General features: G+C 40.0%; 2 protein-coding genes across 5 annotated transcripts in view; one reads left to right on the top strand and one right to left on the bottom strand.

Annotated features, from left to right (window-relative positions):
- Nucleotides 1-6985, top strand: part of LOC148367201 (transcription initiation factor TFIID subunit 4) — a 156047-nt gene extending 149062 nt beyond the window's left edge. For both annotated transcript variants that reach the window (XM_088334024.1, XM_088334023.1), the window contains one exon: nt 6788-6985. In XM_088334024.1, coding sequence (XP_088190150.1) covers nt 6788-6964 — 177 coding nt within the window. In that variant the 3' untranslated portion in view covers nt 6965-6985. The remainder of the gene's footprint in view (nt 1-6787) is intronic.
- Nucleotides 6986-18733: 11748 nt separating this feature from the next.
- Nucleotides 18734-25555, bottom strand: part of kctd15b (potassium channel tetramerization domain containing 15b) — a 61148-nt gene continuing 54326 nt past the window's right edge. For all 3 annotated transcript variants that reach the window (XM_088334021.1, XM_088334020.1, XM_088334022.1), the window contains one exon: nt 18734-22658. In XM_088334021.1, coding sequence (XP_088190147.1) covers nt 22500-22658 — 159 coding nt within the window. In that variant the 3' untranslated portion in view covers nt 18734-22499. The remainder of the gene's footprint in view (nt 22659-25555) is intronic.

Genomic DNA, 25555 nt, shown 5'->3' with positions numbered 1-25555 from the left:
CTGGGAGCGTCCGTCAACAGATAAAATGACAGATGCTGTTTTTGCCTCGTGGATCCGACTTGCTCCTCATTTTTCTCCTCTCGTCTTCGTTATTCCTTTCACCCGTTGTGACCTGACAACCTTTTTGGCTTTGTATGTTTCCATTGCGAGACATCGTTACCGTTCTGTCCCTTTTGAAGGAGTACCGTTTGCATAGGTCTTTCTATTTCTTCCAAGTATTTCGGTTTGCTTATATTGTAGCCATACTATACCTTTACTCTAACACTCAACGACTGCACCTTACGTAAACAACTCGTGTGCAATATCATACTATCAAATCCGGACTAAAAGCTATGTCTCTCTATAGGTTTTGAACGTTGCTGCTTATGCTACGATGCTACCAATTTATTTATCATGTAGGACAGGCCTCTGGAACCTTTTTGACCCAAAGAGCCACAATAGCATAGTATTTCAGGATAAAATTCAGCAAAACCACCAAACCCGCTCACCAGACAAAAGCTTCTTTTATTACTCTATGTGACATTAGATAATTTTATTAAATTAAATAACAACAAATCAACAAATATAACACTTTAACCTTGTCTCCCTCCCACAGTTATTTAAGATCATTGAGGTTCTTTTTCACCTTCACTTTTTTTTGTGAATAATTGTTTCAAAACAGGGTGTATGCAGAGTTATTTTGTAAAAATGTCACAGAATATTGCAAACTAAAATTGTATGGATGTATTTCCCTTTAGCGCGGTGGATGCGTATAAGAGATAGGAACGTGCTGTGTGTGCATTGCTTCACCCAATCCTACTGCTCACCCCAATCAAATCGCTCTGGCGTTTTTGGGTGTTTACAGTTTGTTCAGTGGGTTTTTATCATATAAAGTGTCTCAACAGTGAACATGTGCTTCCATATAAAGGATTCCTTTGTGGTGTAAAGCAAAAACAGGGTCTGTTGGTGTCACACATAGAATTTGTTTTTTTTCTTTTTCAAGCATTTTTGAAGGGGCGTCGCTACTTCGTGGTTCCACGTTCGCGGGTTCAGAGCTTCGCAGGTCTAAAAAATAATAATAATAGAATAAAATAATTTAATGGGTTTTGGTCCCCATTAACCGGGTCTAAAATATAATAATAATAATATATATATATATATATATTTTATTTTTTTAAATGTTTTTATTTTATTTTTATTTTTTTTGCGCCGCTAATTCGCGGATTTTCACTTATCGCGGGTGGTTTTGGTCCCCATTAAACGCGATAACCGAGGTCCCACTGTATATGGCTCGCAAGCAATAGGTTCCCGACATTTGTTGTAGGCCGTTGTTTAAAACCTTATTAGCCGAAATAACATTAATTAAACTGTATATAAAAGCATTTACATAACCAGCTAAAATGGCTGTGCCCTGTTGGAACGTAAAAATAATTGTTGATGACATTTCCCGTTTTGGGAGGGCCATTCACCTCAAGAATGACCTACCTGATACCTCATTAGGATTGTGATCTTGCCCAAATTTGTTCTGGCCCAAGAGAGTAGAATGTCTTCCTGGAAAATCAGCAGAACACGATAGATTTTTTTGTTGTCGTTTTATAAGTTGTACGCCCGACGTAAAAGATGCACGCCCCGGGCGTCCGGGCAGACGTTATTTCAGACACTGATATATATATATATATATATATATATATCAGATCCCCCTCGCTTTTGTGGTTGATAATAAAACGTAATACATCGGCACGTAGCTGCCAATGCATGCACAAACAAAGGTATTTCAACTGGTTGGAGTGTCTCGTGCCAAGAACAATTCTTTGTCCTGCACAAGTCTTGAGAAACGTTTATAGGTGGCAATAAAACATGCCTGTTACAAGTGTAAACTCAAAGAACAAATCGATCACCAGAGGGTTCTCCAGGTCTTTAAAACGAAGCTTATTCTGTCCCTTTAATGCCGTGTTACGTTGCCGGCACACTTTCGCAAGAAAAGTAAAGTTATGTAACTAAAAAATTAACCTCTTTCCTGTGTACTGTCTTTCTTGGTAAGTATATATTTTTACAATGCATGCGTTACAGTCCAGTATGACATGTTAATGTCTTGAAAAACTTGTTCCTTGTATGATTCCATTTGAAAATTTCGAACACTTTTGTCCGGTTGTGCTCGTTCACCACAGACAACCCCGTGGTGACTTTGTGTTCTCATTTTGGGTTGTCAGAACCGTTCGGGCGCTGACCTTTCTGTGCGAGTTTGCGTCACTCGAGGCTAGCGTCACCCCCGTTAGCCGCCGGAATCGCTCGCTCCTCGGCCGCTCACCGTCGTCCCCGGGGGCCGGTTGCCAGTTTCCCATCCATCTGTCCAGGTGGAGCGCATGGCTTTGATTGGTGGACTGGGCAGCGCTGTCACCGTGCCTCTTTGTGATTGGCAGTAATTGGCGTGGCCGTGGGCGGGCCCGTCTTTCGCAAACGCTCAAAATGAGATTGACGCGGTCAGGATGAGATGTTTTCCCTGACCGGATGTTCCTTTTTGTGTGAAGGATGGAAAAATACAATATTAGCGACAGCGATCCTCTCATTGGACCGCATTTGATCAGCGATTTACAATGATCTTTTTTTGTTTTTTTTTATAAGGCAAAGATTGTGTAGTGTTCATCCCCACAATTATGCAAATATGTTGCAATATATTCCACGTGCCGCGGGACTTGAGAAATGTAGTCTCAAAGTTGACCGATCTTGTTCCCTCTAGAGTTGTGACACTTTCAAAATGGAGAATCCCATTAACACAACATGTTAGGCACCTACAAAACGGAAAGCAGTAATGGCATACCGCTCAGTTTTGCTTTGAGAAATTGGAACTTTGCTTACCCTGTTGCTAGGGGTTTTGTGACCGCCCGCTCACTGCTTCTTTTTTGGTCTGCCAGTCTTGCAGCCAACTTTGTTGATCCGTTTGTTATTCTTGCCAGTTGTTGCCCGTTTTTTGGCTACCCTTTGGGAATAACGCCGTTATAAATAATGCCATTATGTAATGGCTCTACTAACCGTCTCTTGGAAGTGGGAGGTTGGCTACCCACCAATCGAGAGCCAATTCCCTTCGAGACACTATTTTTCTCTTGTGATTGGTAAAAAATGCATTTTTTTCAGGAATTTTGTTCTGTTAACTTTAAATGTATTGAGCTTAAAAAAGTTTAAATTGTTTTATATTTTATCTTTTCATTTGTAGATTTTTTTTATATTTAATTCAGGTTTCCCGTGTTTTTACAGTGTTTAGGTGTTAGTTTGCTTAATTTTCACCAAATTAAATCATTCATAATAATACATGTTAATATATGGATTAAACAACAAAACCTAAAGAGTCATTTGTTAGCCCAAAGAGCAGGCCTTTTTTTAGTGAATCAAGCCTAAAAGGCCGGTTCTATAAGAGTCGTAATTCCCATCTCTGCAATTGACCATTTGAATTGGATTTAATTTTTCAAACTCACTTTATATTGTTTACTGCTCATTGTTATTTTATTATATTTTATCTGTTTCTTATAGTCGCACTTTATGTGTAAGACAAATCTGTTGCTGATGAGGTGCAATAAATATGACATCGTTCTATAACAGATCTACATGTCTGTTCCTCTTTATTTAACTAACTTAAATACTGCTCAGAAACTTTCAAATTCTTTGACATACAACTTTTTTTAAAGTAACGGAAATAGTTACTTTCCCTGGTAACTAGATAGTTTTACAATAGAGTAATTCAGATACCAATTGAGTTACTTTTTGCAAGACGTTGTGAGGAACTATAATTAATTACTTTTTTAAAGTAAGTGCCCAACACTGCTCTTTGGCCACTCGCCCTTTGTTCACCTGCGACACTAGGCGTTTTCCACGAAAACTACCAAAAATTTGCTCAAAACACTCGTAACCTCTTCGACGAACACGTAAAACGATTCGGCGACCGGCTTGCTAGGGTGCTGTTGTTCCTCCGTTGACTTCGCAGCTCAGGATGAAAAAAACAAGACACGCTGTCTTTAAAACGCATTATCTTGGAAAATAATTGGAATTCACAGATGAAATATATATTGATTTTATGCAAAAAAACATGTACTATTGGTTCACATTTTGCATGTTTAAGAATTCGGGAACACCTTAAAGGTCGTGGAGTCCGTTCTTATGAACGTGTCATATGTTAACAATTAAGAGCTTTCTGCGCCGTGTGCTATTTGTTTATACTACGTTGCAATCAGTGTAATTGTCCGCACTTTGTCTTGTTTACCCGCTTCAACTTGGCACTGGACCACCTTTCTTTTCATGCACCATAATTGATTCCCATCAGCTGCTACATAGCAGCTCTTGTTCCTTATTTATGGAACAACAAATACAAAGAACTGTGATCAGTAGCATTGTTTATTTGCCATGACAGCCGATAGCTATAAAATGTTTTGTTTTCCCCGTTATTACCAAGGTTTCCCCCAGCCAGCCTAAAGGGCAAAGTCGTGTGAAAAACTCATCTACGATTTTAAACATCGGACATTTATTTTCCACACTGTCGGAGAACATACCAAACTGATGTTTACAACTCATTGTTGATGCTCGCCAAGGAAACAGTCCCAAGGAAAGACAATAAAAGTCAAGAATGAACGGACAAATGGTAAAAGCGCACATGGAATGTTTTTTGTTAGTATCATTACTACTTCAATTCCGTACATATGTAGAAAAGGGTGTATGTAGAAATATGTATGCATGAAAAAATAGATCAATTTAAAGACTCATGCACTCGTGACATGCTTTCCCAACACTGTTGTCGCCAGGTATGCGCCAGCCTTGAAATATAAAATGCACGTGAATTTTTTTTTTTAGGTTTTTATGGCTCTTCAATCCAGCGGCTTTAAAACCGGTGCACTCGTACAAAGACAGAATTGAGTTTCGTTATTAAGATTGACCATGCGGCTTTTAATTAGGTGGTGTATTCTGGAATTTACGGTATTTTTTGTTTCATCGCTTTAATTTTATTCAATCTAAGTATTGAAAATGTCCTCGTTTTTAAGTACAGTATATATTTTCTAATTTTATTATATATTTTAATAAAATTTGATACAATTTGAAAGATAATATTTAAAATGAGTATAATGATTTAAATGCATGCTAGAGATGACTTTCCCCCCTATGTATACATTATTTTATTATGAGATCAGCAAAGTAAAACCGTGTTTTTCCGCACTATAATGCCCACTGGATTAAAAGGCGCACTTTAGTTTTTGTTGTATCTTTTTCTTATATAAGGCGCATGGAATTGAGACTACAGTAAAACCTTTTTATCCGTGTATAACTGTTGGATTAGTCGATAAGTATTGCTGATTAAAGTGGCAAAATATTGTCACGGGAATCAAACTCGAATTGTGTCAGTGAAAGTTCTGACACTTTACCAATAGAACACCAGCGGTACAGATGCCATACAAAAAGGCATTAGAGCTTATATGATTATCACACTATTTTTGGACACCCCTCTCGAGGAATATGACCAGGGTAGAGAGTTAGGCACTATTTTTACTCATGGGGCTAGAAACAATGTTTTGCATAGTGCATTCTGATTTGTTTAACAGTCTCCACTCCTTCACCTGTGTGTCAATAACCACCCGGTTTGATATGTATAATTACAAAACAGCTTGTATAGTATTTTGTTGAAAGACTCTTTGTTTTCAGTTTTTGTCCTTGCAACGTGATTGACTACCACTTTTACTCCGACTCTGGTTGTAGCCTGTTTGTGCTGTTCTCTAAAGGGAATAGTACACACCAATGTAGGAGATCTTCAGTTTCTTGGCAATGTCTCACATGAAATAGCCTTTGTTTCTTAAAACAAGAATAAACTGTTGAGTTTCACATTGACATTCTCTTTTTTGGCTATTCTGAAAGTTGAACACCCACAAACGTAATGCTCCAGATACTTAACTAGCTTACATAAAGGTCAGTTTTATAGCTTCTCTTACTAGCTAAATAGTTTTTATCTATGGTAACATAATCGCACAAAGGTTTCCTAATCATCTATTAACCTTCTGACACAAATAGCAAACATAATGTAGTATTAGAACATTGAAGTGCTGACTGCTGGAAATGGGCCTCTATTCACCTATGTAGATATTGCATTAAAAATCAGACATTTGCAGCTAAAATATTTATTTACCACTTTGGGGTGTTTTTCTGATTAGTTTAGTGATATGTACATCAATGTCTATCCCCGAAATCAATTTTTTTTACTTCATATCTGGTACCTAAGTATTTCTATAGTAGTCTTGTTTTAGTATTTTTGTGCTATTCTTGTAGTATTTTTATAGTATTCCCATTATAGTATCATGTAGTATTTCTTTAGTATGTTTTTTAATATTACTGTAGCTGTGTTTAGTCATATTATTGTTGTAAGATTTCTGCAGTAGTATTTTCATATTATAGTATTTTTTGTTGTATTTCTTTGGAAGTAATTTGTCGTATTTCCACTGTATTATATTTGTTGTATTTATTTAGAGTTTTTGTATTTTTGTAGTGTTTCAGTTTTAGTATTTCTGTGGTAGTATTTTTATATTATAGTATTACTGTAGTACTATTTTTTTATTATTTCAATAGTGGTTTTTAACTTTCAGATTGAAAGCAAAATAATATAATAGGTCGCTGTTTTTTGCTGGTTGTTTGTGGTCTAGGGCAGAACATTAAATTGCAATCATCCAAATCGCATAACCTGCAGAATCACTATTGTGACCAAAGCATATGGCCCCACTCTTAGTTTATTGTATTGCATGACCATATTTTTCCTGATTATTTCATTTATTTTCGTCTTCAGGTTTCGGGCGGCACGGCCGGCTCCCCGGCCGGCTCTTCGGCGGCGGCGTCCTCTTCTTCACGGCAGTACGCTCGGCAGCGCATCACCCGCGTCAACCTCAGGGACTTCATCTTCTTCTTGGAACAGGAGCGAGACACGGCCCATTCCCTGCTGCTCTACCGGGCCCTCCTCAAGTAGCCTCATCCTCCTTTTCCTTCTTTTCCTCCTTTTCTTCACCTTCCTCCTCCCGCCGCGTGCCTTCGCATCAGGCGTCCGCTCGCCGACTCCACAAGTCATCGGTCCGCTTCCGTTTCCCGCAAAGAAACGCCACAAAAGCACGCCAATCGTCTCTGCCGTCACGCATTTCATGTTCCCAGGCGTTTTTTAAATAATTTATTCTAATACTTTTTAAAGGTAATCCTAAATTCGTACACAAGCAAAATGTGAGGAAATATGACATGTTTTTTGCATGAAATTCTATATATATATTTCATTGGTACAGTGATGTTCAAAATAATAGCAGTGCAATGCAATATGACTAACCAGAATATCCCTGGTTTTTAGTATATTTTTTATCGTTACATGCCAAACAAGTTACCAGTGGGTGCAGTAGATTCTCAAAAAACAAACAAGACCCAGCATTCATAATAGGCACTTTACAAAGGCTGAGCAATTGGGCAAATAGTTCAAAAGGGTGTGTTAAAAAATAGTGTGGCAACCAATCTCTGAGTTCATCAATTTCCCAAAAAAAAAGGTCTAAATCGGGTGTAAATCGGGTGGTGCCTATTTAAGGATACTGAAGCCAGCACAGGCTGAACATGCATTGGAGGAAAATAGATAATTGAAGACAGTGCTACAAAGACCGGTGATTGAAAAGTTGTTTGCAGAGAGAAGAACATATAAAGAGGTGCAAAAAATTATTGGCTATTTGTTAATGCAACATCCATTGCAGCCTGGTCATCCGGAAAGGGGGATTACCTCATATGCGATCCCCTCTCAAGGTTTCTTCATTTTCATTTTCCTCATGTTGAGTTTTTCTTTGCCCTCATGTAGGTTTTAGATCATGGGATCGTGTAATAATAGTTTGTAGTTACCAGTAATTGCTTTGATACTTCAAGCACGTTCGTGTAAAGCAAATTTATTTTCAAGAATCCACCGCAAAGTCCTTATCTTAAAAAAAGAAAAAAAAGAAATGTGTAAAACTGGCCTAAAGAAAAATGGGGAACGTTTTGTGGACTGATGAAAGTGAAATTGTCCTTTTTGGGTCCAGGGGCCACAGCTCATATGTGAGATGACCCTCAAACTCTGAATTCAAACCTCAGTACACATTGAAGACAGTGAAGCATGGTGGTGCAGGTATCATGGTCTGGGCATGTTTCTCCTCTTTGGTGTTGCATACCAGGGATCATTGATCAGTGTGTGTAGGTCAAGATACTTGAAGAGATTATTTTGTCTTATGCTACAGAGAACATCCCCTTAAAATGGGTGGTTTAAAAAGACAACGATCCGAAAAACACCAGTAGACGAGCAAAGTCTTAGTTCCAAACCAATAAAATGTATGTTATGGAGTGGCAAGCCCAATTCCCAGATCTCAATCCAATTGAGACTTTGTGGTGTGACATAAAAAATGCTGTTTGTGAATAAAAACCAAGAAATGTTAATTAACTGTGGAATATTGCTAAGCAATGATGGAGTGAAATAACTAAAAGGTGTCACAAGTTGGTTGACTCTATGCCACATAGAACTGTGGTCATTCAACTAAATATTAGGATTACTAAATCCTATGTTTTCTTTGGAAATACAAAATAGTTTTGAGTTTGTACAGTCAACAGCAGACACTGCTGTTTTTGAACTATTTGCCCAATTACACATCCTTTAGAGCATGCCTATTATGAATGCTTGGTCTTGTTTGTTTTCTGAGAATCTACTGCACCTCCTGGTAAATTTTTTGGCATGTAACAATTAAAAATATTCTAAAACCCGAGATATACTGGTTAGTCACATTGCACTATTATTATTTTGTAGTGCACTGTTTATCCCAATTATTTTCCGAGATAATGCATTTTCAAGACAGCATGTCTTAATCATCTTGAGCTGTGACGTCATCGACGGAACACCAACACCCTAGCAAGCCAGTTGCCATATTGTATCTCGTGTGAATTAGTCGAAGAAGTGACAGTTTAAAGCAACGTTTTTGCGCAGTGTCGCAGGTGGACGCAGTAATGGTACAGCGAAGTGTGAGCAGCCAAAAAGGGGCTAAGTGGCAAAAATAACACAGACGGAGCTATCGGGGGCTAACCGGGACTGATCAATGAAACACAGCCGCAGACTTGCTGGGAAAACACAAGGCTGGCCCACCAAAAAAACATGCCGTGTGCAGCCAGGATAACCGGGAACCAACAATTAAAAACAGCAATGGCTACAGCGATAAACGCAAAGTCGGCTGAAAATATACAAACCAAGGAACACAACAGAACAGGTGCTTACGCTACGCTAGCCAGCCAAACGACACACAGTGAACAGCCACAAGCGCTAACCGGCAGCAAACAAGACAGGAAAGCCTTCGGCAGCCCCAAAGCTAATGGGGAGCTAGCCGGAAAAAAACGCGAGGTTGGTCAACCTAAAAACACACGGTGAGTAGCCAGTTTAACCAGTAACCAACACCAAAATGCGGCAATGGCTACAGTGATAAACGCGAAGTCGGCTTAAAATAAACATACAGCTCGGTAGCCTAGATGGTAGGGCGCCCGCTCCGAGACTGGGAGGTCACTGGTTCAAGCCTCGGGTCATACCTAAGACTTACAACATTGGTACCCATTGCCTCCCTGCTTGGCGCTCGGCATTAAGGGTTGGAATTGGGGGGTTTGTCACCTAATGACTCCCAACACAGCAGTTGGGTCTAAAAACCCGGCGCCGATCGAAGGCGACGAGTCACGTCGATAGCTTCGCGTGACAAAATGATTTCCAGTAGATATGTTGATGGTTGATACTGGCTGAATAATAATAAAAAAATATTTTAAAAAAAGGGACACGGCAAAACTGGCGCTAACACCAGGCTAGCCAGCCAAACAACACATTGTGGGAAGCGCCAACCGGGAGCAAACAGAAAAGGAAAGCCCTCAGCAGACCTGACGCAAATGTAGCTAGTCAGCCAAACGATACCAACCGCAACACACGCGGCAAAAATACAAACGAAAAGCCACAATTGCCTACCACCAACCAGAAATGAGCAGTATTCAATCGCTGTTCATTACATTTGCTGTCTGTTTCGGTGCTGGTCTTACGTGCTGTGTTCATGGGCTTCGCCATTTTAAAAGTTTCGTGTTCCTTCGAAGACTTCACAGCTCTACAGCAAACAAGTAACATGGGTCAACTTGAAGATTTAATCTCTTGAGTCTCCCAGCACGTGGAAATTTTTGCCACATATTCAGTGAAGAACACTATATGTTGTAATTGAAAAAAATATATTATGTTTGGGAATACCTTTAACAACAGTCCAGACTCGATGTGAATTCACCGCGAGGTCATAATGGAGATTTCAACCTAACTCGCCGTATTTGTAAATAGTTTGGTTACATCTTGTTTGTTTTCATTTTTCTGTTAACGGAATAACAACACAAATGACGCCTTTCAGATGCATTTCAAATCTGTTTTACGAAGGCGTATTGAGGTTTACGTTGAAAAAAACAACAACAATGGCATTCATGATGTCATGGAATACATTTTACTACAGTATCTGAGAAGAGTGTTTACTCTTTTCCCATTTTTGGAAGGGTACCTAAAAACACTCTCCTTCAACACATAATACACTATTATGGTCTGGTCAGACCGTAGGACATGGTTCCAATCAGTCATGTGAATAGTCTGCTTACTTTTGGAACGGTGAGGATTTCTTGTGCACAGATTTATATATTTGGGTGAGCCTTTTTATTTCAAATCTTTCTTGAAAAATTTGGTTTACATTTAAAAATGATTCATTCATTTAGTGCCAAACGCAATTAAATAAGTAATAAATGCTGGGGGTTTTTTTGTTGTTGTTGTTGTTGTTTTGTTTTTTTGTTTTTTTTACATTCATCTACCTCTTGTTTTCTGGTTGTTCTTCATCTTCTTTTTTGTTCTCTTCTTGTTCTTCTTGTGGATCTTGTTTTTCCTCTCCTTGTTCTTCTTAGTCATTGTCTTCTTTGTCTTCTTGTTCAACCTGTTCTTTGTCTTCTTTGTCTTCTTCTTTGTATTCTTCATCTTATTGTTTTTCTTCTTTGTCTTCTTTGTATTCCTCTTCATCTTCTTCTTGTTCTACTCGTTATATAGTTAATATAGTTACAGTACAATAGTGAATGGGCTAACGCTAAAAAATGTTATTGATTGTTTTTGAAACTTATCTGGATAATTCATTTAACGCGTTTTTATTGCAAAATAAGTTTTCTTTGCAAAGAAAAAAAAAATCTTTCACTCATTCAGTGCCAAACACGATTAAATAATACTTTCTGTTTGTAGTGAATGAGTTAACATTTGCAAATAATTATTCTCATGTATTTCATGCAACAAAAACACTTAATATTCATAATGAATATTGGACTTATATAGGTTATTTAAAAAGGATCATAGTCTATGTTTTTGTATGTACTTTTTAAATGGTGATACTGTAATCCCTCGCCACATCGGGACGTCAATGCATTGATGTTGAAAAATATTTATTTGAAATATTTGAAAATATAAACTAAATGGAAGCCCTGCTGGCTCTGTACTGGGTGTAGGACTTTATCCAGACTTACTGAATGCGGGGACCAAGAGCAAATTTGCTTTTTTTTTCACGTTCTGTCCACCACAAGGTCAACTGCACGCCTGTGGCCGCGGTCCATTATCCCCTATCACATATTTCTGTAAGTTGAGCACACTTTTGTCAGAGCGCTTTTTTTGTTATCTTGTTTCAGTTCGGGTTTCTGGACTGTCTAAAATATATAATAATAATAATAATAATAATAATTTCCTTGTATTGTCATTCTATGTAACAATGTACACAGAACGAAATGTCGATTGCACCTGACCCGTTGTAGCGAGCCGATGCAGCCGCAGTGTTTTGGCCACGATTCATTATCCCCGGTCAACTATTGCTGAGAGCAGGGCGAGGCAAATCACTTTTTCTTTTTTCTTTTTTAGGTTCAGGCTGCTAAGGCATGCCATTGTGGCCTTTCTAAGATGAACTGCACTGATTTGGGTGCGTACCATTATCCCCATTCGACTATTGCTGAGAGCAGGGACTGGCAGAGTGTATTTTTTCTTTTAGTTCAGGCTGCCGAAGTCTGCCATTTTAGCTTGTCTTAATTGTATGGCACCGTTTTGGCTGAAACCCAATGTCCTTAGTCGACTACTACAGAAAGTGCGGTCCGAGAGAGCAAAGTTGTGTCCTGCTGGCTGCTCTTTTTTCCATTTTTTTCGCCTAAAATTAACATCATCCGTACGGCTGCAATCATTTACACCCGGTCAAGTATTGCTTAGAACAGGGCCCGGTAGAACACTTTTCATTATTATTTAGACTGTTGAACTGGCGATTATGGCCTGCCTAAAATTATCGTCTGTGTTTTGGTTGCGATTATCTCTGGTCAACTATTCTGAGAGCAGGGGCTGGCACAGCACCTTCTTTGTTGTTTTTTTAGTTCAGGCTGCTAAAGCATGCCTTTGTGGTCCTTCTAAGATGAACTGTACTGTATTGGCCTTGGTCCATTATCCCTTTTGACTACTACTAAGAGCATTGTCTGGCAGAGTACATTTTTTCTGGTTCTGTGCCGTTGTAGCCTGCCTAAAATGAACGGCACTGTTTTGACCGCGATCCCTTATCCTCAATCCATTACGGCTCCTTTTTTTCATTTTTATCCCTTCTAAAGTGAACAGCACCTGTGCGGTTGTGATCCATTATCCCCAGTTATTGCTGCGGGCTAGGGCCAGTAGGATGCACCATAAAAATGTGTCTACTTTTTGGATTTTTGCCATCACGACACGTTCTGGTGCACAGTAACTGCAGTAAACGAGGGATGACAGTATTATGTAAAATAAAATATATTCTCAAGTTTTAAAAATACATGTTTATTCAATCACGTCACGACTTTGTTTTATCATTTCACCCAAAAAAACAAACATTTCAGCAGCCTCAATATGCCTTCGTCTACATCGAGCTCACCTGTTTGTCACGAGACGAGCCGGTTGCCGTAGTTACAAGTTCGGCCCACACTGTTTTTGGGGCAGTAGTTTGTTGCGCGCACACAAGTTTGAAAAAAAGAAGAAAAACATGTTTTTAGTCCATCGTGCTTTTTAGGGTTTATTTGGGCGCACACGAGTCAACCAAGAAGAAGGCTTGTTGTTAGGCATCGTGTTGCATCGCTCAATGTTGGAAACGTATTAACACAAAATCATACGCTATCGTACGTCCTTTGTTTGTTCGACTGATAATTTAAACGTTATATCTCGGCCTATGCAGTTTTTTTCGTCGGATAAATTGAAATCTTTCTAACTGTCGTTTGGTTGTGAATTTTGGCAGCACTTTTATTTGATCGTATTTGATTTTGATAACGTCCCTGTTTTCGCTGGCAACGTATTATTGCTGAGAAATGTCATTTTTTTTAAGCAGTATTGACACTTCCCCTCATACGTCACACCTTGTAATATATTGTTAATTTTCCGTATTTTTTTTAAATAATATGGCTTTTATTGCATACTTTTATAATTTTTCACAAGCATCCATCTAGACTTTATTTTTTTTATATTTCATGTTTTAAATAACAACGTTCGTTTGCCGCTTTTACCGCTTGCAGCTTTTTAGCCAAAATCTCGGGACGATTTTAAACGAAAAAAACAATGAGAAAAAAAATGGGAAAATGAAACTTTCACTGTAAGGATATTTTGTAAATAGTGTTTTCAAGACCTATGTGTTTATTAGAACCACGTTATTTTTGGTATACTCTTGTACATATCTTGGAATTTTCCTGTTTGTGTGAAATGACAAAAACAAAAGAAAAACCACGACGACAAACAATACTGACGTATTTGTACCTATTTTATAAAGGAATAAATAAGCTGTTTACTAAACTGAAAATGACGCTGGATTTTGTTTATTTCATTCACCTGTTTCATTTGTACTTCAGTAAATGAATGAATGAATGAATGAAGGAATGAACAAACCAATGAATGAATTACAAGAGAGATCATCAAATAAGCAAAGGAAACACAATTCTGATGTTTTCCAATTCATCGAATCCCAAAACCATGGCTATTTTTTCCCCTCAAATCCATTTCCTACCGGGACCTTGATGTGAAGCTCTCTGATTAATCAAATCCTTGCTGGTTTCTTCGTCTGGGGAAGCTTGCCCTTTGGATCACCGAGATTTCCAATCGTCCAAGCCATTGAGAAATGTTCCCGGTAAGAAAACAAATCCTGGCCTTTCATAAAAGGCCAATGAAAGACATATATTCATATTTTCTTTTGGGGAGAATAAACTTGGTGGTCAGGTTAACTACAGTTTAAACTTTTAACAAATGTTGTTATGATTTATCGTGGCAAAAATTATATGAGGATATTATAGTTAATGTTTTTTCGCCTAGGCGTATCTGTTACCATGAGCAATGTTTGGTTAGTGCATCAAAGCAACCTTTTAAAACTACAAAAAGAAACGGAAACAAACCTCGACTAGATGGAGTTTTTCGTTCTTTGTGAATCGCGCCATCACCGGTAGAGTCAAAGACAGGGAGATTTGGTTTTCCAATTCCAAGCAATGTCTTACTTACGATTGCTATCATAATCGCGGTTCCTGTCTGTCGTCTACGCTGATGTGCATGTTCTGCCCACAGTGAGCAATGACGCTATGTCTATGATGTATTTTATTTATTTCTAACTCGCTTTTTCAAGGGGTTACATCCTCCCCTGATTTCCTCATGTACTGGACTGTCTCAGAAAATTAGAATATTGTGATAAAGTTCTTTATTTTCTGTAATGCAATTAAAAAAAACAAAAATGTCATACATTCTGGATTCATTACACATCAACTGAACTATTTCAAGCCTTTTATTATTTTAATATTGCTGAATTTGGCTTACAGCTTAAGAAAACTCAAAAATCCTATCTCAAAATATTAGAATATCATGAAAAAGTATACAAGTAGGCTATTCAACTAATCACCTGAATCATCTAATTAACACAAAACACCTTGCGAGGGTTTCCTGAGCCTTAAAAACACTCAGCTTGGTTCAGTAAACTAAATCACTGCTGATCTGACTGCTGTCCAGAGGACCATCATTGATACCCTCCATCAGGAGGGTAAGACACAAAAATAAATTTCTCAAAGAGCAGGCTGTTCACAGAGTGCAGTTTCAAAGCATATCCACAAAAAGTCTGTTGGAAGGGAAAAATGTGTCCGGAAACGCTGCACAACCAAGAGAGATGACCGCAGCCTTAACAAAATTGTAAAGAAGAGCCGCTTCCAGAATTTGAGGGAGCTTCAAAGACAGTGGGCTGAAGCTGGAGTCCAGGTATCAAAAGCCACAGTTCACAGACGTGTCCGGGAAATGGGCTACAATAGCCGTATTCCCATGGTCAAGCCACTTCTGAACTCAAGACAACGGAAGAAGCGTCTGACTTGGGCTATGGAGAAGAAGCACTGGACAGTTGCAGAGTGGTCCAAAGTCCTCTTTTCAGACAAAAGCAAGTTTTGCATTTCATTTGGAAGTCAAGGCGCCAGAGTCTGGAGAAAGGCTGGAGGAGAGCAAAATCCAAGTTGCTTGAAATCCAGTGTGAAGTTCCCACAGTCAGCAATGGTTTGGGGAGCCATGTCAGCTGCTGGTGTTGGTCCACTGTGTTTCATCAAGTCCAGAGTAAATGCAACTGTGTACCAAGAGATTTTAGAGCACTACATGCTTCCATCTGCTGAAAAGCTCTATGGAGATGAGGATTTCATTTTCCAGCATGATCTGGCACCTGCCCACAGTGCCAAAACCACCAGTAACTGGTGCACTGACCATGGCATCACTGTCCTTGATTGGCCTGCTAATTCCCCTGACCTGAACCCCATCGAGAATTTGTGGGGTATAGTTAAGAAGAAGATGAAAGACACCAGACCTACAAATGCAAATGAGCTGAAGGCCGCTATCGAAGCATCCTGGGCATCAATAACACCTCAGCAATGCCACAGGCTGATTGCCTCCATGCCACGCCGGATTGATGCAGTAATCCGTGCAAAAGGATTCCCAACCAAGTACTGAGTGCATCAATGGACATTTTCAAATGTTTGATTTAGTTTTGCTGTTATAAAATTATTTATTTTACTTGGTCTGAGGAAGTATTCTAATATTTTGAGATAGGATTTTTGAGTTTTTTTCAGCTGTAAGCCAAAATCAGCAATATTCAAATAATAAAAGGCTTGAAATAGTTCAGTTGATGTGTAATGAATCCAGAATGTATGACATTTTTGTTTTTTTAATTGCATTACAGAAAATAAAGAACTTTATCACAATATTCTAATTTTCTGAGACAGTCCAGTATGTCCTTGTATGAGTGTCAGTATTTGGAAAAGACCTAAACACTTACCTCAGTGTCATCAATTGGGAACACTAAGTATGGGCAAATTAGGGCGTGAAAGACCCTAAGTTCATCGTTGTCAAACTGGAAATATCCTGGAGTAATCAACCGATACTCTTCTATGCTGTATACAAGTCCCACACTGCCTTGCGGCGTCAAAAAGATCCCGGATGAGGTCAACTGCATTTGTAGAAAATGAAGGGAATACCCTAGATATTTTACAAGGAATGCTAGTTCTTTTCCTCCTCCTGAAAAAAAATTGAGATATCTGTTTTTTCTCATGACAGTGAGGAGGTATTCTAGAAAAGTGTTTCCCAACATTTTATGTTGCCAGCGAGACAAAGCTGAGAGAAACGGAAATGAGCCAAACAATGACCTGCAGTTTTAACCAAAGCCAGGTGCCACTCGCAAAAAAACTTTAGCTGCGATTGCTGACTACCATTGATCAACCAAAGAACTTTGAGGAACCACCCTTGTTCATGTAGTTTTACCTAAAATTAAAGTCATGGACTCGCAGTTAAAGGTAATATGGAAACCACAAAATAAAAAATAACAAAAGTTTAAAGAAGCTTTAGTTCCTTTCTGCAGGAACAGGACGACTAAAGGTCCTTGCCCTTTGCCGCCGAGACAGGAAACCGGGAGCAGCCGAAGGGCTTTCTCGTCATCGCTGAGACCCGGAAAAAAGGAGCGGCCGAGGGGCTTTCTTTCTCCACGACAGGGCTTTGCCTCCCCCTGAGTCCTTTGGTGGTTTGGTCATTTGCAGGTTCACTTATATGGGGGGAGGCAGGAATTGAGTCAGGGGTGCTCAAAATAAATGATTATAAATAATAAAAAAAAGGTACAATATGGGTTCACGGAACAACAAAATGTCCAAACCAACCTAACCCTGACATGATCCAATCCAGAAATGGAAATGCAAGGAACAAAAGTAGGCACTAAACTACTAACAAAATATTTTCACAAGAAACCATAAACAAAAACAAAATCAGAGGTAGCAATTACAGTGGAAATGAAAATGACCCAACCACGTGTGCTGTCCAAAATGTCATTATGAAGGTTCACGATAACTGGGCAGAGGTTTGTGGTGATTAGACACACCCGTGCCCAGTTCCAAACCTGGTTGGAATCCTCCACTGGAAGGAAGCGCATTAGGCCCCAACATATAGAGGTTTCCATTTTTTTGCGTCCTTAAATCTAGGTTTTTAAAAAAAAAATTATGTCCCATATAGCCCTGTCAACATTTTGGGTTGCCAAGTCCTGTACTAGACAAGGTCTCACGGCACAAAAGTGTTCCCTGGCACTTGAAAAACACGGTTCGTGAAAAAATAATTAATATGGTTTATTCATGGTTACTGGAAATTAAGGTACGTTAGGAAGTCGAATATCAGACTCATGAGGAGGAGTGTGTTTGGTCCAGGCTGTGGAACAGCTGACACAATTTTCTGATCCAGTTTACATGTTTTTTCTGGACTTGGAAAAGCCGTAATCTTTTGCTCTCACTGGAGCAGTTCGCAGCTGAGTGTGAAGCGGCCAGGATGAACATCAGATTTGCAACCAGTGATGATGGTGGCAGGGAACCAGTTGTGGTTAAAGTAAGGCCAGGAGACATCGGCATTCAAGGCGACCTCCTCAGCATGGAAAGAGCTGCTGACAGTTCCTGTCAGTTTGCGCCAAATGTAAATAACTTCTTCGCCACTGTAGACAACCAAATTTGCTCCCCATTTCTGGATGCCATTTAGTGTTGAGCCATCAGCATAAATAGTGAGATCGGTAGGACCATGTTGTAAAGGGTTATTAGAAGCTGCCTTCAACTGTTTGGATGGGGACAAGGATTTAAGAATTGGAGTAACAATAGTTCGAGGAGGCCACAGGATAATAAGAGTATGTACTGTACATCTTCCATGGGGCTGGTAAAATGTTTAGTTGGGATAGTACAGAAACGTTGGCGCTATGTCAATCAGTTTGTTTTAGTCTCTTGTGAACTTTGTGTTGGATAAAATGACGTCTCACCAGAAGGTGCTAGATGGGCCCAGCTATCTGCCTTTCTGAGTGAAATATTCTTAAAACGACTTTGAATTGGGGCGGATTGGCTTCTTTTTAGGACAGCGTCAGTTGGGGTTTTTTGTACCTGGGCAACGTTTATACGGGCTGCATTTAGTTGTGCCCTCTCCAGGTATTGCAGGTTGGTGTTGGAGATCCACACTGCCTACGGCAGGACAATGTTGTGGAACCTTCTCGTGGTGTCCTCACCCGATGGCCCTAGAATCTATTGCACTCCAGCCTGGAAGGGGCTACCCTTCCCCGCTGAGGCTGCTGCCCCATCGACCCAACCCCAGGTAAGCGGAAAGTAATGGATTTTGAGTCCAACTCTATAAGTATCAACCAGAAGGTAAAGACACGCAGGATAATTCAATACATCCTTTTATTATCGCAAATATGCAAGAAAAGTCAAATGAAGACACAGCAAAATAAACACATGCCCTTTAATACCACAATCTAATTGTTTTTAAACACATTAAATAATAGACAATATTTTTCTTTTTATTATTATACCCTTTAAAACGCTTGGGTTTGTATGTACACAACGCTTGTCTTTTTTTTTTTTCGATCTGTAAAAACGAGAGTCCAAATGACGAGCCTGCTGAGCACCGGCACATGACTTCATGTAGTTCAGAGGGGGATTGGGGTTCATTTATTGCTGCCAAACCAAAAAAATACCACCCTGTGGAGACAAAAACGACTTCTTTAGCGGGTTAAAACCCAACCCTGGAAAAAGTCGTTCAATGAGAAATCTTTTTTTGAGTCTTCCACTGGCACACAGTGAGTTCCTCAAGTGTGGCGCCCCCACAGGAGAAAAGCGGGTACTGTTTATTGGGAGCTACCTATGACTCCCAATCCAGTAGAAGGAATAAAAAAGACAACAGAAAACAAAACAAAAGCAGCCACAAATATAGTTCCCAACAGTGTGTGTAAAAAAACAACAAAGAGCGTGTGGAACATGACACATGGGCTCTTTGATGGCAAAAAAAGGCCGCCCGCCCACGACTGTTCCTTTATGGGAAGCTGAACAGCCTCAGACCCAAAAACGAAATAAAAATTACGCAGGCAAAAAAAAAAAAGAATCCACTCCAACAAGACGAAAAGAGGTGGCACCCATTTACTTTTTTTTATTTTGGCCAATAAAAAAAGAGTAATGCAGTGGTACCTCTTCTTACGAGCTTTGTTTCAGGATCGTGCTTGTGATCAGTAAAAACTAACTGGTCTGTTCCCGTTGTCCCAAAATCATACACGTGAACCCTAAATAGCCATAAAACACCTTTACTGATCACTATAAACAAATTTAAATATTAATCAAACTTGAAAAATATAGTAATTAGATGATATTAAGGAAATAAAATGCAAGTTTATTATGAGAGCCGTAGCGAATGCATGTGTGCTGGGGGATTATATACACTTAATAGATTTTCCCCTTATTTCATACATGTTTTGATCATTACGCATTATGTGTCATGGTTGCCATGGCGCCCAATTGGTCCCCGCCGTGTGGCGCCAGGTTCTGTCACGGTTGCCATGGCGCCCAATTGCCCCCGCCCACTGACACCAGCTGAAACGCGTTGACAGATTGCTGCCGGACTACTTAAACGCGGTCTTGCGAGTTGCCTGGGGTCAGAGCGTCTGCGAAACTTCTGCTAGACTCTGTGTGATATACCAAGTCTTCTGAATTTGCCTGTGTTTGATCCTGTTTTACTTTTGGCCCGATCTGTTTGATTTCAATCTACTTCCGTGACCATCGATCCCCGGAACGAGTGTGCATGCATTCCTCTTCTCCCCAATATATTGTCAGTAACGTTACGCGATTGGGTTCTCATTCCTGTTCTCTGTCCTGGTTCGTGACATTATGTGCACAATATAACAATTTTTATATGGGAAAATCTAAACATTTCGTCTCTAAGCGTCATCGTAGATTGCTAATATTTTCGCAGTATTCTACATAGTCTGTCTTGCTGTGAGTAAGTTGTCTTTGTAAGATTTATTGCCGCTTAATAAGGAAGATTTGCGATCAATAATTGACATTGATCGGTATGAGATTGAGAGACTGTTGATGATACGTCAATTAAGTTACTGTAACTTTGAATGAATATACACCCAAAAACAATTTTAACAGCACAATTTGTAATCATTTTTTTCCTGTTGTAGTTTGCATGCGAAAATTGGACGAGCTGATGTCGGCGGTATGCAATCAAGAGTGGTCTCTAGTGGTAGCCTCTGGGACTGCTCGGGAACTGGATTTTCCTTCTATAGCGAGGTAGATTTTCGGTTAAAGTGAAAAAATCTCCTTTAGCAAAATTCTGGTGTTGAGAGGTGCTCGTATAAAGAGGTACCACTGTCAATAGTCAAAGAAAAATGCTAAAATCAATAAAATAGGCACCCTATCAGATTTCGGAGCTAAAAATTAGTCGCTAAAATGAATGGAGCATGTCCACTTAAACAGTTTTATTTTACTATGGTTTAACTTTTTTCTGTATTTGCTTTCGTCGAAAATGTCGACCTTAATCCTGTAACTGGGTATGAATTATGTTATTAATCCTGGAGTGACCTTGAAAGGGAACATGTTCATAGTCATAAGCATATATCTTTTTTTTTTTGCATTGAAGTGTGAGTTTCAATTTTGACTTTGAAATGAATTGCTCTCAAAATGCCAATGCCATTTTTTGTCTCGTTTTCAATCAATTTCTTTTTGCTTCTAATCTGTAAACCCATTTAAATTAAATTAATCTGTATTTTTGGTGTTTTCTTCTCCTGGTTTTCAAAAAATATTCAAATAAATTTGGATCAATTCATTTAGCTTCCAATACAGACAACATATTTTGTTTTAGCTGTAAACTGTGTCCATTTAAACACAATTCATTGGGATTTGGGGTATTTTTGCTTATTTTTATCAAATATTAATTTTAATTTATCTTTTCTTCTCATCTAGACAAAAAAACTTGATTTTGCAGTTGCAGAAACTATACAAAATGAAATTATTTGTTAATTTGATAAATGTATTTTTTTCTCATTAATTCATAATTCAAATCAATAGTTATTTTCTTCTTATCCAGAATATAATTATCATTTACTGCACATGTCAATTATTTCATTTTAAAAGTAGGAATACTTTATTTATTATTTTTAAAAAACGTTGTGGAATGAAAAACACTAGATAGAATTGCCCTGCAAAAACAAGTCCATTGTATTATAAAGTTCCAATTTACAGATTTTGCCTGACCCAAAAAATGCTTTACAAAAGAAAAGAAACAATATAAATAGATTGTATACATTTCAAAGTAAAATAAATAGTCCCCCGCTCTACTTAAATAAATGTCCACTTCATAACTGATTTTTCTTTTTTCTTCCCGAAAAAAAAGGGAAAAAAGGAGGGGGAAGAAAATTGGGAAAATTAAAAAAGGGGGATAAAAAAAGGAAAACTGTGCAAAAAGACACTGGGAAAGGAGAAAAGGAGAGAAACATGGGGTAAGCAGGGGAAAACAAAGGAAAAACAGAAAAAATAGAATTGGGAAAAAAAGGACAAAAACTAATACAAAGAAGGGGGAAGGGTTAAAAAAAAGACTCTTGTAATTGTGAATATGTACTTTTTCAAAAAGCTATGGAAGGTTTGTAAAAATGGAACAATTTCCAAACTAGCGGCGTATCCATGGAAACATCGCGGGTGACGATTAAGTGCAAAAAAACCCGAAACGAAAATAAAAACTTGACACACATTTAGAGTACGCCTGCTTTCTCAGACATACTGGTAAACGATTGGCGTCTTTTCTTTTTTTAAACATTCATTTCAGACGGCGACTCAAAGTCTTCCGGTGATATGTCGAACGCCAACGCAAATCGTGGAAAAACAAAACGAGACGTTTTTTCAAAAGTGATCCTATCCGGTTTGCATCTCCGGTCGCTTCCTGCCAAAAAACGCTCCTCCGTCCTCGCGACAGCGTTCCCGCCATTCCGTTCAAGTAACCTGCTGGAGTCGGTTTGTTCTTTGTGCGGAATTCCAAACTGGATTTTTTTCCTTTACATTCCCCTTCGGAGGTTCAGTCAGATGTGTGTGTGGGGGGGAGGTGGTGGGGGGAATCGGTTCGGGGGTGCGTTTTGCGCTTGGGTCCGCCCGTCCCCGGCGCTTCAGTCCAGAGGTTCCTGTTTTATCCTGATGGGCGTGTTGATGGAGAGACTCCGCCGGTCTTCGCGGCACAAAACGTACTCGCTGAACTGCGAAGAGTCCACGCCGCCGCCGCAAGACGCCGCCACGCTGAAACCTTTCTGGAACAAACGCTCCAAAACCTAAAAACAGGAAAAAAACACCGTTAGCATCGGGCTGCGACCATTACGAGCTAGGGGGATCTCTGACCTTCTTCAAACCGAGAGGTACTTCTTTTAATGTTGTGTTTCAAAGTTAGAAAAGTGCTTTCATTTTTGGCGAATTGCTTGTAAATGCTTGAAATTGTTGCCACGTTTCCGAGGAGTCTGACTTGACAGACCACGCGTTAGAGGTAAGATAGGGCCTAAAAATACGGCCGGCAGGTATAAAATCCCGAACCAGCCCGGATTTCGAGCAATTCACTTGATTTGAGGGATTGAGCATGATGTAAACCCGCAGCTGAACTTCGGCGCTGCAGGTACTTTGGCGCAGAAGGATTTTATACACTTGACTATAAAGGATTTTATACGATTGAATACAAGTTACATTCATTGAGTTTAATGCTGTAGTTATTTACTGACTGTGCCTTTATTCAATGAGTAGTTAAAGTTCAGGGCACCCTGGTAGGAAATATTGTTTATGGCGGGAACGGGACGTAAGGCTGATAAGATAATCAGCACATCCGACGACGCAGAAAGGCCCTGATGACGGAGGACGGCAGGCATTGTTTTGAGAAACGCTCGGTGTTGTTTTGAGTTTTCCAGACATCGCAGCGAGGTCGTGGAGCTCACGTTGGGCTTCATTGGCACGCCCATCGGAGGAGCCGGCACACCATCTTGCTGAAAGACGTGGGCCGGGAGGAGAAGGCTGGAGGACTTCAGGAGAGGCTTCCCAGAGACTCCGACGACACTAATTTGGCCGTATTCGATGGAGTAGACTTAGTTAAATTGCCAATGAAAATAAATCTGCCCCTGTGTGGAAATGTCGGTTTCTTGTACATCTTTTCCATCAAGAAACAAGAGCGTATTGTTGGGTGAATGTAAGTTGTGTTTGGTTAATGGAGTCAGATAAGTAATTCGAACGATTTGGTAAACGGTATATTTTGATATTTTATTTCCAACAGCGCTGTGTGTATGCTGTAAAGATCCTTCACAAAAAGAAAAAAAATCAGCGAGAGAGAAGCCCACTTAATGATTGACATTTTATACCCTGAACTTGGTCCAGGCCCAGGCCCAAGATCTTACCGCCACCAGGCATTAAATGAAAACAAATAAATCAAGTCAGCTCAAAGATGAACCCGACACACCTGCTCCACTTTGCCATTGCATTTCTTTTCTCCTCATGACTAACGGCAGCTGGCATTCATTTGTATGAAATTGTCACAAGCCAGAAACGGAGACAGGACCCAGTAGCGTTCGTTTTCTCAGTTTTATTGATAAAGAGAGAACGCAGTGCTTGCTTCCACGATCCGATGATCGACGGACACGGGTAGCAGGTGGCAGGAACGCGGAAGTGGCACTTCAGTGTCGAGCGAGGATAATCGAAGGCGGCAGGGATACTGGTCGATAGCCGGGACGGGAGTGCAAGGGAAGTCCAGAAAAGAGGTCGGCAACAGGTATCAGGCAGGGAACAGGGCAAAACAGGTCGATGGTCGGGATGGAAGAGCAGGGCTTAAACGGGTCCAGAACAAGGTGGGCAACAGACAACAGGCAGGAGAAAACAGAGCAGGAAAAATGTCGGAAGGTATCAGCTTGCCTAGCTGGGAGCTTAGGTTCGCAAACGGTCTGACATTGGTAACAGGGAGCCGGGGGGTTTAAAAAGTGGCAGGGAGCCAATCAGCAACCAGGGCTGTTGGCGCCACCGGGGCAGCCACAGGTGCCCCGAATCATTAATCATGACAGACATTGTTCCATGAAGTGTCATCGCCCCCTAGAGGTCGCACCCAAGAAGACAGTTGAAAAAAACAAGGGTACTGGAAGAACTGGAAAATTGGCTTTAAAAGCGCTTGAACTTGGCCATGAAAAAGGTTCGAACCCTGAAAAAAGTACTACTCTAGTCTTCTGTGGCAGTCCTGTATTATAAACACAGCGCCTCTGCGCATTTTGATTCTTGACACGTGCCCCCCCCTCGGCATCTCACCCGTCTCACCCCGGCCTCCTCATTACACAAATTAGGAGCTCCAGTAATCACCTCTCCCCCCTTCTGAACGCACTCGACGCAACCCTTTAAGCCGGTAGCCATTTTGCACCCGGGCCAATCGGGCCGATCGGTCATGAATAGTGCAGGAGCGGTGCGATGCGGGCCGGCCACGCCCCCCGGTCTCCGTTCGTGAGGACGGCATTAATGGCAACGCTCGCGTTTTGACTGTTGATGGGTGCTTGAAGGAGAAAAGTGGCTCCCTGGCACTTTTCAAAAATGTTTACAAATTTGAATATTGAGAGAGAAATATTGTAGTTTTAATATGGTTTCGGTTGGACAAACAAAAAAACAAAAGATCAAAAATGACATTTCAACTAGGGGTGCAACTATGAGATGGGAGGGAAGATCAGCAGGTGCGAGTTTACGGGTGGGAAGCAGACGGCTCTCTCTCTCTTGTATCATCTTGTTAAAAGACGAGCAAAGTCATATATTGTGAAGTGAAGTCACGGCTCTCAGTTTCGAACTCCGGCCTGGAGAACTTCAATGCAATGCAAAACTGCAGCCCAAGCTTTGCCCCTTTTAAAGGGGCAGCGTCACCAGCCAGGCAAGTGTGTGATTAGCTATGGATCCCAAAGGTAAAAACCAAAACCATAACTGCTCAGAAGTTAAACTCAAACTGCATTAATTTGCTTTTATGTACCAAACCTTACCAAAAAGATACCCTTTCTATTTAAAAAAATTGCTCCGTTTTATTGTGACTCGACTTGAAGAGTTAGCAGACAGTTGAAGAGAGTGAGAACGGATAATTAGGAAACCTGCCCGACAATATAGAGCCTGAGAATTTTCGGGATGTGTTTTTTCCCCTAATCCATGACAAGCAAGCGATTATGGAAATGATATT

The sequence above is a fragment of the Urocampus carinirostris genome, chromosome 4 (assembly GCF_059441175.1).
Source record: "Urocampus carinirostris isolate Australia breed hairy pipefish chromosome 4, RoL_Ucar_1.0, whole genome shotgun sequence".
Taxonomy (NCBI): domain Eukaryota; kingdom Metazoa; phylum Chordata; class Actinopteri; order Syngnathiformes; family Syngnathidae; genus Urocampus; species Urocampus carinirostris.
The sequence above is the reverse complement of the archived record's forward strand: the minus strand, read 5'-3'. Positions and strand labels throughout refer to the sequence as shown.